At 33.5% G+C, this 12,294-nt stretch overlaps 1 protein-coding gene across 2 annotated transcripts in view; it reads right to left on the reverse strand.

The window, feature by feature from the left end:
• Positions 1–12,294, reverse strand: part of CNTN5 (contactin 5) — a 1,402,912-nt gene that overhangs the window by 294,636 nt on the left and 1,095,982 nt on the right. For both annotated transcript variants that reach the window (XM_059930535.1, XM_059930534.1), the window contains exons 10-13: positions 11,274–11,455; positions 6,019–6,155; positions 3,743–3,872; positions 1,508–1,658 (exon numbers count right to left, since the gene is read on the reverse strand). In XM_059930535.1, the coding sequence (XP_059786518.1) occupies positions 1,508–1,658; positions 3,743–3,872; positions 6,019–6,155; positions 11,274–11,455 (600 nt within the window). The remainder of the gene's footprint in view (positions 1–1,507; positions 1,659–3,742; positions 3,873–6,018; positions 6,156–11,273; positions 11,456–12,294) is intronic.

Genomic DNA, 12,294 nt, shown 5'->3' on the forward strand with positions numbered 1-12,294 from the left:
CAATGTGATATCTATGAATAGTTGATGAGGAACATTCTATGGTGAACTGAAATAAATAAGACAAGGCTCACATGCCATCCACAAACACAAAGTAATGCATTTCAAATGGAATGGCTTGTACTAATATGGCATATATATTTTGATGATATTATGAAAAAATTTAATACATTCAGAAAAAATGATAACCAAGCAATGTAAATATGTTCTTACTGTTATACAATGAATTAATTTTCTTCTGCTTTAATGAAAGATTTGTGTCAGTTTTTTTTTTTCATATTTCTGAGCAATAATCCAAAAAACTTCAATTCGACCATATGTAATTCAACCAAATGCAATTCAACAAAATGCAACACTGATCTCTCAGTGTGTGATTTGCTGCCCAGCCCTACCCCCACTAAGAAAGAGAAATTTTTTTCAAAACAAAATGTCCATTATGACCCATGTCAATTCTAGGTTGTCACCTTTTCCAGGCAGCGTAGATCCTTGGGCCTGGATGGAATCCAATCATTCATAAATTATTTCATCAGAGACAAGCAATTTAAAACAGTGCTTCTCAGAATTGAATGGGAAAAATATACATATATTCTAAAGAAATTTTTCAAGTATTTCAAAATATTCCAAAATTACTTAAAGAATTGTTTAAATGGACCTCTAATGCTGAATTAAATTATTTTAGCTATATGTTTACAGAGACCCAAACATAAAACAAAACATAAACTCCTTATCTTTATAGATCAAATGAAAAACAAAACTGTAAAACAACATATACAACATTATTTTAACAGAATGGAGGATAATATTTTGCCAAAGGTAAAACACCACATGATAATGATTGGTAAAGCATGGAACTTTCAAATTTGCCATATATCAACTGTCATGCAAGTATTTGATTCTCTCATCACTTTTCCCCATTTGTATTCCTGTGGTATCCTTTGGCTTTACATACCAAAGACAAACCTTTACACGTTAAATAGTTCTCTGAACATTTCTCATTTGCCTGTGGCAATTGAAATAATTCTATAGTATTTTGCATCAATGTGATTGAAAACAAAAATGCAAACTTCGGCACAAATTTCACTTGGAAATATTCTGTCATAAATTGATTATCCAGAAGATCCAGGGTATATTTATATTATTTTTAATATTAGCATTGAAATGAGAACCCGATCTCTAAAGATTATCATAGATAACTTGTGGATCCTCAAATCTGCAGACCCAAATGAAAACCAAAAATTACTAACTTAATTAAAGTGTTTGCTTTCTTCATAACCTGGTGAAATTCCCAACTGGTGTTGAAACACCATTGAAGCAAAGAAGTCTGGTTATATTGAGGTATAACTTTTTTCTTTATAAATCATTTGATTTTTTTTAATCACTATGTAGACAAAACCATAGTTCAGTCAGTTCATGACATATATCTCACAATTATGGCAAGACATATACTTTGTATCATCTGCATTCAAAAAGTCTGATATTAAGAGTTTGAATTATGAAATAGACTTCTAACCTTTTATTCTCTCTAACTGCTTTGTCTCCTTTCTTCCAAGTGATGGTTGGTTTTGGAGAGCCTTGGGGTTTGCACTCTATGATGACTTCTTGGCCTTTAGTAATAATTATTGTTTTCTTCAGTTGATTCAGTGTAAAAGTGGGAGCTGAAGCTATGAAAAAGTAAAAGGTTAGTTCTACCACAAGCAATGACAATAACCTCTAATGGATGATTCACCAAGATTTGGCAACTTTATCTTTGGAATGCATTTCTAATAAAATCATAGGATATCTACACATGTAAAAGGCACTAACTTGAAATTTAATTTATTATTAATTAGTAGCTATCTTATTGGCTTCTCTTTCCAACAGCAGGTGATAGTTCCATACAATTGTGGGGCCCAGAGACAAAGGCTGTTTCAAAGAATGAGATGCTTTAATTATGATTATCAACTTTAATTGTGAAAGACTAATGAGCACTTTGGACAAAAGGTGAAGGGGCTGGACACAGAAGTCTATTTTGGGCTTCCTTTGGAAAAATGGAGGTTATCTGCATAGAAGGCAATCCTGTGTAGCCCATTTCCTATCTATGAGTTTTAATGCATATTTTATTTTAATAGTATACAAAATTAAATGTAGTTTTAAAAGAAATATATTTTTAAGAAATTGAATTATTTAAATTTCAATTAAAATTTTATTTCATTGTTTGCAATTATTCATCTAGGCCTGATCATTTGAAGACAGTTTTGATTAAACTTCCCAGGAAATTCCAGTAGGTAGCTGTGGTTGAGAATGCTGGACAAAAACAACACGTGACAGAGAGACAAAAACAAATTAAAAAAAAAGTCACCTTTGAATCTAAAAGATAAACTGGAAATATGCGTACAAGTTTACTGTATCTGAGACATTTATTTATGCCAATATGACAATTTTATGAATATTTCATAAGTTTTTTATGTCCATCACATATCAGTATAATGCATGGCACACAACATTAAAAGATATGTATGCAACACACACACAAAAGGTACCAATTGCCATGGATTAAAAAATTGAAAGAAAAGTTAAGGAATTTATAGGAAGATCACAGGTGATATTTTTGGTTGCCTACTGGGAATATACCTTATTAAACATAATTTTGAAAATATGTCTAGTGAATGAGAAAGGGACACATTTGAGAGTGTTTCTGGGTAAAACATTAACTAGGTGAAAGCTGAATCAGCTTTTTAATTCAGAAATGTTGGAGTATGAGCTGACAAGAAAGTACATTAATATTTGATTGGTTAGGATGTACGACATTGAAACGTGGATTCCTATATCTATTTTGGATGGATTTGTGATAATGTGAAGAAATTTCAAATGTAAACATTCATAATTCTGCTTGATTTATGGTTTTTGATTTATCACATAGCTGATATGTGAATGGTGCATTTTCAGATTCCAGAGATCTTGGGTGTTTCTGTTAATGTTGTGCTTTGGGTCAGTGGAAAGTACAAAGCACACTTAGGCTCCTGCCCACGTTTGGGATATGGTGCGTTAAGATCATCTAAGTCTCTCTCTTTGTATTATAATCATCCCAGAACAAAAGCTTAGAAAATCATGAGAGTGGGAAAAAGTAAAATCTATTCCAGAAACTGAACCATGCTCAATCTGGGTAGCTTATTCCCCTGGACTGAATTTTTCTTGTATTAAAGAGTGAAATAATGCTAGTGTTGTGGTTATATTCTCAAGAGTGTAACACTAGGAGCTTGCTGGCCTGGCCTCAGAAGGGCTTTCATCAACCTGTAAAGGTGACAACGGTTGATGACCCTTCAAGAGAGTGAGATTTACTTAGGAGTCCCACCTTACAGGAACCACATACCTACTGGTAGGTAGCAGCTGCTTGGGAGAATATTAAGCACTGCTGTGTTGAAAACCTACATTCTGATTCCCTACCCTTAAAACATTCTTCCTTGAAAGTTAACATACTTTTCTTACATGATATTTTTAATACCATAGAAAAGACATATTGTATAAACCTGTTAGGATTAAAACTAAAATTAGAGAAAATCTTATAGAAAGTTATGGGACAAACTGTACACCATGTAAACTTGTCTCCTAAAGCTTAAAAAAAATACATATCAGCAAGACATAGTATTTCTTTGCAAACCATAAAATAGGTTTTTACGATCACATCATAAACCTTCAGTATAGTAAGAATTACAGCATGAAAAGAAGCAACATTTTTTTCCTCTTTATTTACTTAGAAATTGCATACCTAGAATCTTCAGCTCAGCACTCCCATAAATGGCTCCATATTTATTTTCAGCCAAACACTGATACATTCCAGCATCTGATTGATTCACATTGTGGATCATCAATACTCCATTAACCATCTCAACCCTACTCTGTAATGGAATAAAAAAAAATAGATATAGAAAGTGAATGAATCATAGAGATTTTGCAGTTACTCTCTGCTAGATCAAGACAAAAAAGCCTCTGATTAATACAGTTGAACATTATTTGACAACTTAGGAACACAAATCTACTGTTCATTATTCTAATATAATATCTTCTGTAAAATACAACTATTTCTCAGTCAGAAAAGAAATTATAACTATATTTTCCTGTAGTTATACTTATGAGTTTTACTTTTGGTTATGTTTTTAAAATAAACTGCTTTTGTTTGGTATACTAGTTAAGCTTATGAAATACAATCAGCCGATACTGCTTTTATTTGAATTCATTTTACAAAGGAGAAGCAGGAGTTCAAATGGTAGAAGGATTGAGACTGTATATACAAGGGATCAAGGTTAAATATAGGCCAGGTCATCACAAGAATCTCTTTACTATATTAATCCGGTCAGAAGTCTGCCTTTTCTCTCACTTCGCAACACAGTAACACAAATTAAAAAATTGCCCTGCAACTGGATTCTGCATAAAACTATTGGTCAGAAAATGTAAACTGATCAGATGAAACAATACAGAAGACAGAGGATTGAGCATTAGCAAACTGAGGTAAACTGAGGCCAAGAACACATTTCAAAAGCAAATTTTAAATTTAAAATGCTGTTAAGCAACCAGGTGTCTTATCTCCTTAATGTCAAACAAATCATTCTTTTAATTTTAGTGAGCAGTGCTTTGATTACCTATCAACGAAGATGCCAAGAAATTTGACATCCTTTTAAAAATTAACCCATTCGCTTAACAGACTATTATCTGCCAGTGGAATTCACTTTACTTGGATGTGGGAGTTGAAAATATAACTAGCACAGATCCCATCTCAAGGTTTATCTGATATCCCAAAGAGAATTAGAGAGAGACAGGCAATGAACGAGTATCTCAGGATTCCCACTCCCTCCCCCTCAGTTTTCCTTAACAGCTCTATTGTTCTTTTTTATTTCTGTCTGTCTTTTTGTGTAACTGTGTTCTGTTTTGGACTAACTGGTTTTAGAGTAAGGGAATATTGGAGCTGGATGGGACTGTAGGGATGATCTGATCCAACCTCTTCATTTTACAAAAGAGCAAACCAAAGCCCAAAGAGGCAAATGTCAGTCAAGAGATCCTTTGGTAATGGCAGGACCTGGGCAGAAGCTGTGTTTGGAATTTCAAACTTTCTCTCTCTTTTGTCCATAAATAGTGAACTATTCCCTTTTTCCTCTCCTTCCTGGAAAGGCCACAACAAGGGAAAGAGCTGAAATTATAACAATTATTCTTATTTTAAATAGTAATCAATTTATTCTCAAATTCAGTAGGTATTAAGTTGTTTTGAGGACACGGGGAGGGGGAAGGGTAAGCTGGGACGAAGTGAGAGAGTGGCATGGGAATATATACACTACTAAATGTAAAATAGATAGCTAGTGGGAAGCAGCTGCATAGCACAGGGAGATCATCTCAGTGTTTTGTGTCCACCTAGAGGGGTGGGATAGGGAGGGTGGGAGGGAGACGCAAGAAGGAGGAGATATGGGGATATATGTAAATGTATAGCTGATTCACTTTGTTATATAGCAGAAACTAACACACCATTGTAAAGCAATTATACTCCAATAAAGATGTTAAAAAATAAAAAATAAAATAAAAGCATGCAAGAGATTTACTAAAAATAAATTTGTCAATGTGTAGCAGGATGTTGTGAAGAACCTGCCTAGGACACAGAAGACTAGGATTCTCTTCCACTCTCATCTCTTACTAGATATATGATCTTGGGCAAGTCACTTTACTTCTTGGAGATAACTCCAACATCTGCAAAGTGATAGCAATAAACTAGATGATGTCTAAAAGTCTGCTGGAAATGGCAATACGTCTATGATAATCACTGATATTTTTGAATGAATTTATAGGATAGAATAAAATTTAAAGAAGTGATATATTACTCAAAGAAGTAATGAGGCAATTAAAATAAAAAGAAAATTTTAACTATATATGTTATTTTTCTCATTCCAAATATAAGGGATACATAAGAAATGGCTTTCAATACGACTAAAGGAAGATAGCTTGTCCTGTGTGAAATCCTTCTAAAATTACACTGGAACAGGCTAAGGTTACGAACAGTACCTGAAGCAAGAGGGGTACTCCATTCTTCAGCCAACGGTATGTGGGTCTGGGTTTTCCAGTTGCCTTACATTCCCATCGGAGAGGGCTCCCGCTGTCTAACTGAGTATCATTCAGTTTTGCTACCCAGTGTGGGTATGCTGTAAGAGTTTAAGCATTAAAGAAGGGTGATTTCATTTCTCAAATGCTTCACCAAGCTCAAAATTCATATGGAATATTCACAAATTCTTATGCATTAACATTTTTTATCAATTAACATAACTATTGGTGTTTGGAAGAAACACAGCATTACATTACACACAGAACTCTATTTCCTGTGCAAAAAAATATAGCAATGATAATGTTCTGATAATCTAAGTGAAGCAAATATTGTTGTTTTACCCACTTTACAGTAAGTGGCTAGACTCTCCCCATGGAGAGCACTGGAACGTTTAGTAAGAAGGCTTAGAAGTATCACTTCTTCCAAATACTAAAGCAGCTTTAGCATAGATTGAAGTAAGAAAACATGTCAGTTTATTGTATAACTGCTCTGCTTTTTCTTTTCTGATAGAACCTGAATAGCCTTGGAAAAATAATTTGTAAATTCAAATTTCATTTGATATAAAATTGTTCTATATTTACTAGCATTCTAGTGCATTATAAATATATATGTAAATATATAAGGTTTCAAAATTATAACAGAGAAAAATTTCTTTATCAGAAAGATAACATTGCAATTGTATGAAATCTGTAAGATATGGTTAAAGTGTCTTTCCTCCATTGTCAAATATTTTTTTAAGTTTGTACCTCTTAATCTCCCTCATCTATTTCTTTCATTCCTCCACCCCTCTCCCCTCTGGCAACCACCTGTTTGTTCTCTGTACCTATGACTCTGTTTCTGTTTTATGTCTGTTCATTTATTTTGTTTTATGGATTCCACATATAAGTGAAATCATATGCTACTTGTCTTTCTATGACTTATTTCCCTTAGCATAATACCCTCTAGGTCTACCCTTGTTGTTGCAGATGGCAAGATTTCATTCTTTTTTTTTTTAGGCTATTAGTCCATCATATATATATATATATATATATATATATATATAATCTCACATCATTTTTATCCATTAATCTATAAATGAGTACTTAGATTGCTTCCATATCTTGGCTATTGTAAATAATGCTGCAATAAACATAAGGGTGCATGTTTATTTTCAAATTATTGTTTTCATTTCTTTGAATAAATACCCAGGAGTGGAATTTTTGAATCATATGGTAGTTTTATTTTTTAATTTTTTGAGTAACTTCCATACCGTTTTCCATAGTGGCTACACCAATTTATATTCCCACCAACAGTGCATGAGGGTTCCCTTTTCTCCACATCTTTACCAACAATTATTTGTTGTTTTTTGATAATAGCCATTCTGACACGTCTGAGGTGATGCTCATTGTTGGTTTGATTTGCATTTCCCCGATGACTAGAGATGTTGAACATTTTTCATGTGTTTGTTGGCCATATGCATATCTTCTTTGAAAAAATGTCTATTCAGGTCCTCTGCCCATTTTTTAACTGGGTTTTTTTTTTTTTTTTTTGATGTTGAGTTGTATGAGTTCTTTGTATTTTGGTTTATAACTCCTTTTCAGATGTATCATTTGCAAATATCCTATTCAGTTGGCAGCTTTTTTGATAATTTCCTTTACTGTGCAAAGACTTTTTAGTTTAATTTAGTTCCATTTTTAAAATTGCTTTTGTTTCCCTTGCCTGAAGAGACTGATCCAAAAAAATATTGCTAAGGCTTATGTCAAAGATCATACTGCCTATGTTTTCTTCTAGGAGTTTTATGGTTTCAGGTCTTACATTTACGTCTTTAATTAATTTTGAGTTTATTTTTGTGTATGGTGTGATAAAATAGTCCAGTTGGATTCTTACTCATGTGGCTGTTCAATTTTTCCAACACCCTTTATTGAAGAGGATGTCTTTTCCTCATTTTGTATTCTTGCCTCCTTTGTCATAGATGAATTGACCATATACATGTGGGTTCACTTCTGGGCTCTCTATTCTGCTCCATTGATCTAGGTGTCTGTTTTTGTGCCAGTACTGTAGTGTTTTGATTACTGGAGCTTTGTAGTATAGTTTGAAATCAAGGATTGTGATACTGCCGGCTTGGTTCTTCTTTCTCAAGATTGTTTTTGCTATTCGGGGTCTTTTGTGTTTTCATACAAATTTTAGAATTATTTGTTCTAGTTCTGTAAAATACGCCTTTGATATTTTGATAGGGGTTTCATTGAATCTGTAGATTGCCTTGGGTAGTATGGCCATTTTAACAATATTAATTCTTTCAAACTTTGAGCATGTTATACTTTTCCATTTGTTTGTGTTGTGTTCAATTTCTTTCATCAGTGTCTTATAATGTTCCAAGTATAGGTCTTTTACATCCTTAGTTAGATTTATTCCTAGATATTTGACTCTTTTTGATGTGATGATAAATGGGATTGTTTTCATAATTTTTCTTTCTGATAGTTTGCAGTTAGTTTTTATTTAGAAATGCAACAGATTTCTGTATATTAATTTTGCATCTTGCAATTTTATTGAATTCATTGATGAGTTGTAATAGTTTTGGAGTGGTGTCTTTAGGATTTTATCTATAAAGTGTCCTGTCTTTTGCAAAGTTTTACTTCTTTTCCAATTTGGATTTCTTTTATTTCTTTTTCTTGTCTGATTGCTGTGGCTAGGACTTCCAACACTATTTTGAATTAAAATGGCAAGAGTAGGCATCGTTGTCCTGTTCCCAATCTGACAGAAAACACTTTTAGCTTTCCACATTGAGTATGGTGTTAGCTGTGGGATTTTCATATATAGCCTTTATAATGTTGAGGTATGTTCCCACCATACCCACTTTGTTGAGTTTTCATCATAAATGCATGTTGAATTTTGTCAAAAGCTTTTTCTATTGAGATGATCATTTGAGTTTTATTGTTTAATTTGTTAAGGTGGTATATCATATTGATTGATTTGTGGATATTGAACCATCCTTGCATTCCTGGGATAAGTCCCAGTGGATCATAGGGTATGATCCTTTTAATGTATTGTTGAATTCAATTTGCTAATTTTTTGTTGAAGATATGTATACCTATGTTCATCAATGATATTAGCCTAAAATTTTGTGTGTGTGTGTGATATCTTTGTCTGGTTTTGGTATCAGGGTGATATTGGCCTTGAAGCATTTCTTTCTCTGCAAATTTTTGGAATAGTTTGAGAAGGATAGATGTTAACTCTTCTTTAAATTTTTGATAGACTTCACATGTGAGGCCATCTGGTACTGGACTTTTGTTTTCTGTAAGCTTTCTTTTTTTTTTTTTTAATTATTGATTCAATTTCATTACTGGAAATTTGTCTGTTCATATTTTCTATTTCTTCCTGATTCATTCTTGGGAGATTGTACATTTCCAGAAATTTATCCGTTTCTTCTACATTGTCCATTTTATTGGAATATAATTGTTCGTAGTAATCTCTTATGATCCTTTGTTTTACTGTGGTGTTGGCTGTAACTTCTCTTTCATTTCTGATTTAATTTATATGGGCTCCTTTTTTTTTTGATGAGTCTAGCTAAAGGTCTATCAACTTTGTTTATCTTTTCAAAATACCAGCTCTTAGTTTCATTGATTTTTTAAAATTGTATTTTAGCCTGTATTTAATTTATTTCTGCCTCATTTGCGCCTGGCCCTACCTCATTCAGTGGCTGCTGGCCTGCTGGAGTGAGTGCCTGGGTCCCAGCATGGCTGGCTTCATGGTCTGGTGACACAGGGCTCTCACTGACCCACTGGTTGGTGGAACTGTGTCTTGAGGTAGCTGGTTATGTGGCCCTGGGGGGTCCTGGGACTGGTGCCAGCCTGCTGATGGTAGGGGCTGGGTCCTGACCCAGCTGGCTGCCAGACCACTGGTGGGTGGGATAGCCCTTAAGGTACAGATTCTCTGGAATGCTTTCCTGAATCATCCCAGTAAAATGCAGTGGACCCTGTGCTCCCATAATCCTTTGCATATGCTTTCATCATAGCAGATAGCATGCTCTGCCTTATGTGGGGTTTGCTTTTCATCTGATCTAGTGGACCAAGAGCTCCTTCAAATCTCTATTACTAGCATGTAGTGCAGTAATAGCCACTAAATAAACATTAGTTGAATCAATGAGTGAATGAACAAAATGTGCATGGCATAGTCAAGTTGTTTGGAGTGCTGAATTTCTAAAGGAGTTGTTACAAATAAGAAAAGGAAAACTGGTTGAATTCTGATATTAATGTTTCAAAATACTTTTTAAAGTCCCTGTGAAGAACATTAAGTTTTTTACAAGAACTGATCTTGAGATACAGTGACAGTTATAGCTGCTGGCAGATTCAGTTGAATATGAAATTTGTTTAATTTCATATTGGAAACATCTGTATTTGCTTGTATCAGTGCTCTGCATTATAGATTTCCTCTGTTTTTTAGTGTCCTCATCTGAGAAATAAGAATATTATCACTTACCCTTTTTGTATAATGTACATTATAAAAGCAAATATGAAAAGTAGTAAATATGAAAAGTACAATTTGTGATTCATAGAAGTAAAGATGAGATTGTACATATTTTTGAAGTAGATTTTCCCAATTTTACACATAACTTGTCTCTGAAATTTTTGGACAATATAAACACTTGTAGGCTGTGAAGTTTATTTATTATACAGATGCATTAATTTAGAGTAGGGGCAGCAAAGTTTGTCTGTAAAGGACGAGATAGCAAATATTTGAGGCTTTGCAAGTCAGCTGATCTCAGTCTCAACGACTTAATTCTGCCTTATCTATGCAAAAGTTGACCTAGGCAATATGTAAACAAAGGGGTGAGGCTGGGTTCCAATAAATTTTTACTTACAAGAAAAAAAGACAAGTAGGATTTGGTTCATGGGCATTAATTGTGACTTCTGATTCAGGCCAAGGGCAAGAATAAGTTAATAAAGGTTACAAGATTTGTAACTTAGAAGATGGCTTTGGTGCTGGGAACGTATCTCATTTTTGAGGTTATCAATTCTTTATGCTGTACAAAGAACCTTATAATTCCCCATTCATTTTTTATTTTAAAGCATTTCTGTGTGTAGGGTAATTTTACCTGATGCTTTGCCATGTAAAAGAAACATGATTATAAATTATTACTCATTTTTTAATGTAGCTAACAAGCACTATTTAGTTCAAATTAGTTTGTATTTTCAGTTTGACTCTTGGGACTAGAGCATCCATTTTTGCTGAAAACACTTACTGTATACTTGTAATTGTCCACGAAAGGAATTTTTTCCACGTGAGTTTTCAGCTCGGCACTCATATATGCCTGCATCGTCCAGCTGCACGTTGGGTATTTCCAGTACTGCCTGAGATTTACGCAGACGTGCTTTACCAGGAATATAACCATTAACCTTCATCCATGTGATTGTTGGAACTGGGCTACAATAAGGAGGGAAAATACCATTAATACACTTTCCACTATTAGGAACACAGATTCTGTTATCTGGTAATTTAAGCACTTAATAGGCTGAGTGCAATAAAGTGTCATCACAATTAAGGACCATGTGCTGGTTGATATACTTCACTTTCCATGTGGATCGTCTGGTAAGTAAATTACAAAGAGGATAGTTTCCTTTTCTTTCGTATTTCAGGAAAGCAATTCAGAGACTCTATTTTACACATATATGTATATTCATATATATATATTATACTTTATTTTTTGTAACTGTAAATTTGTTTAAATGGAAAAAGTAACTTGGATAAATTACAAAATAATATATGCTTATTATAAAAGTTGAACAAAAGAGTCATGAAAAGTGAATTAAGTACTTTTTTTGCTCCCACCCCTTCAAGTATCTTCTTTCTGCAAAAAGAAATACAGTTAGCAAGTAATTTCCCACCTTGTCGTGTTGATGCATATATAAACACATATGATGAGTTATTTTATTAATAAAATATCAAATCCAAGACCAACTCCTGACTTATTCTGGCTAATAGCTGCATATTATTCCCTTGTATGGATGTATCAGAATTTAATCAACCATCCCCTATAGTTAGACATTCAGCATAGTCCCAACATTTTTCCTTTTTTTTTTTTTTTTGCTACTAAGAAATAATATTTCTATAAGCAACCTTGTGCATGTATCATATACCATTGCTTTTTATTTTCTACAGCATTCACAAAAGTGGAATTGATAGATCAAAGGACTGTACATTTTTCTTTTTAATAAGTACTGCCAGATTGTTTTCCAATGATATAGTAGCAGTTTCCACACCTA

The sequence above is a fragment of the Balaenoptera ricei genome, chromosome 8 (genome assembly GCF_028023285.1).
Source record: "Balaenoptera ricei isolate mBalRic1 chromosome 8, mBalRic1.hap2, whole genome shotgun sequence".
NCBI lineage: Eukaryota > Metazoa > Chordata > Mammalia > Artiodactyla > Balaenopteridae > Balaenoptera > Balaenoptera ricei.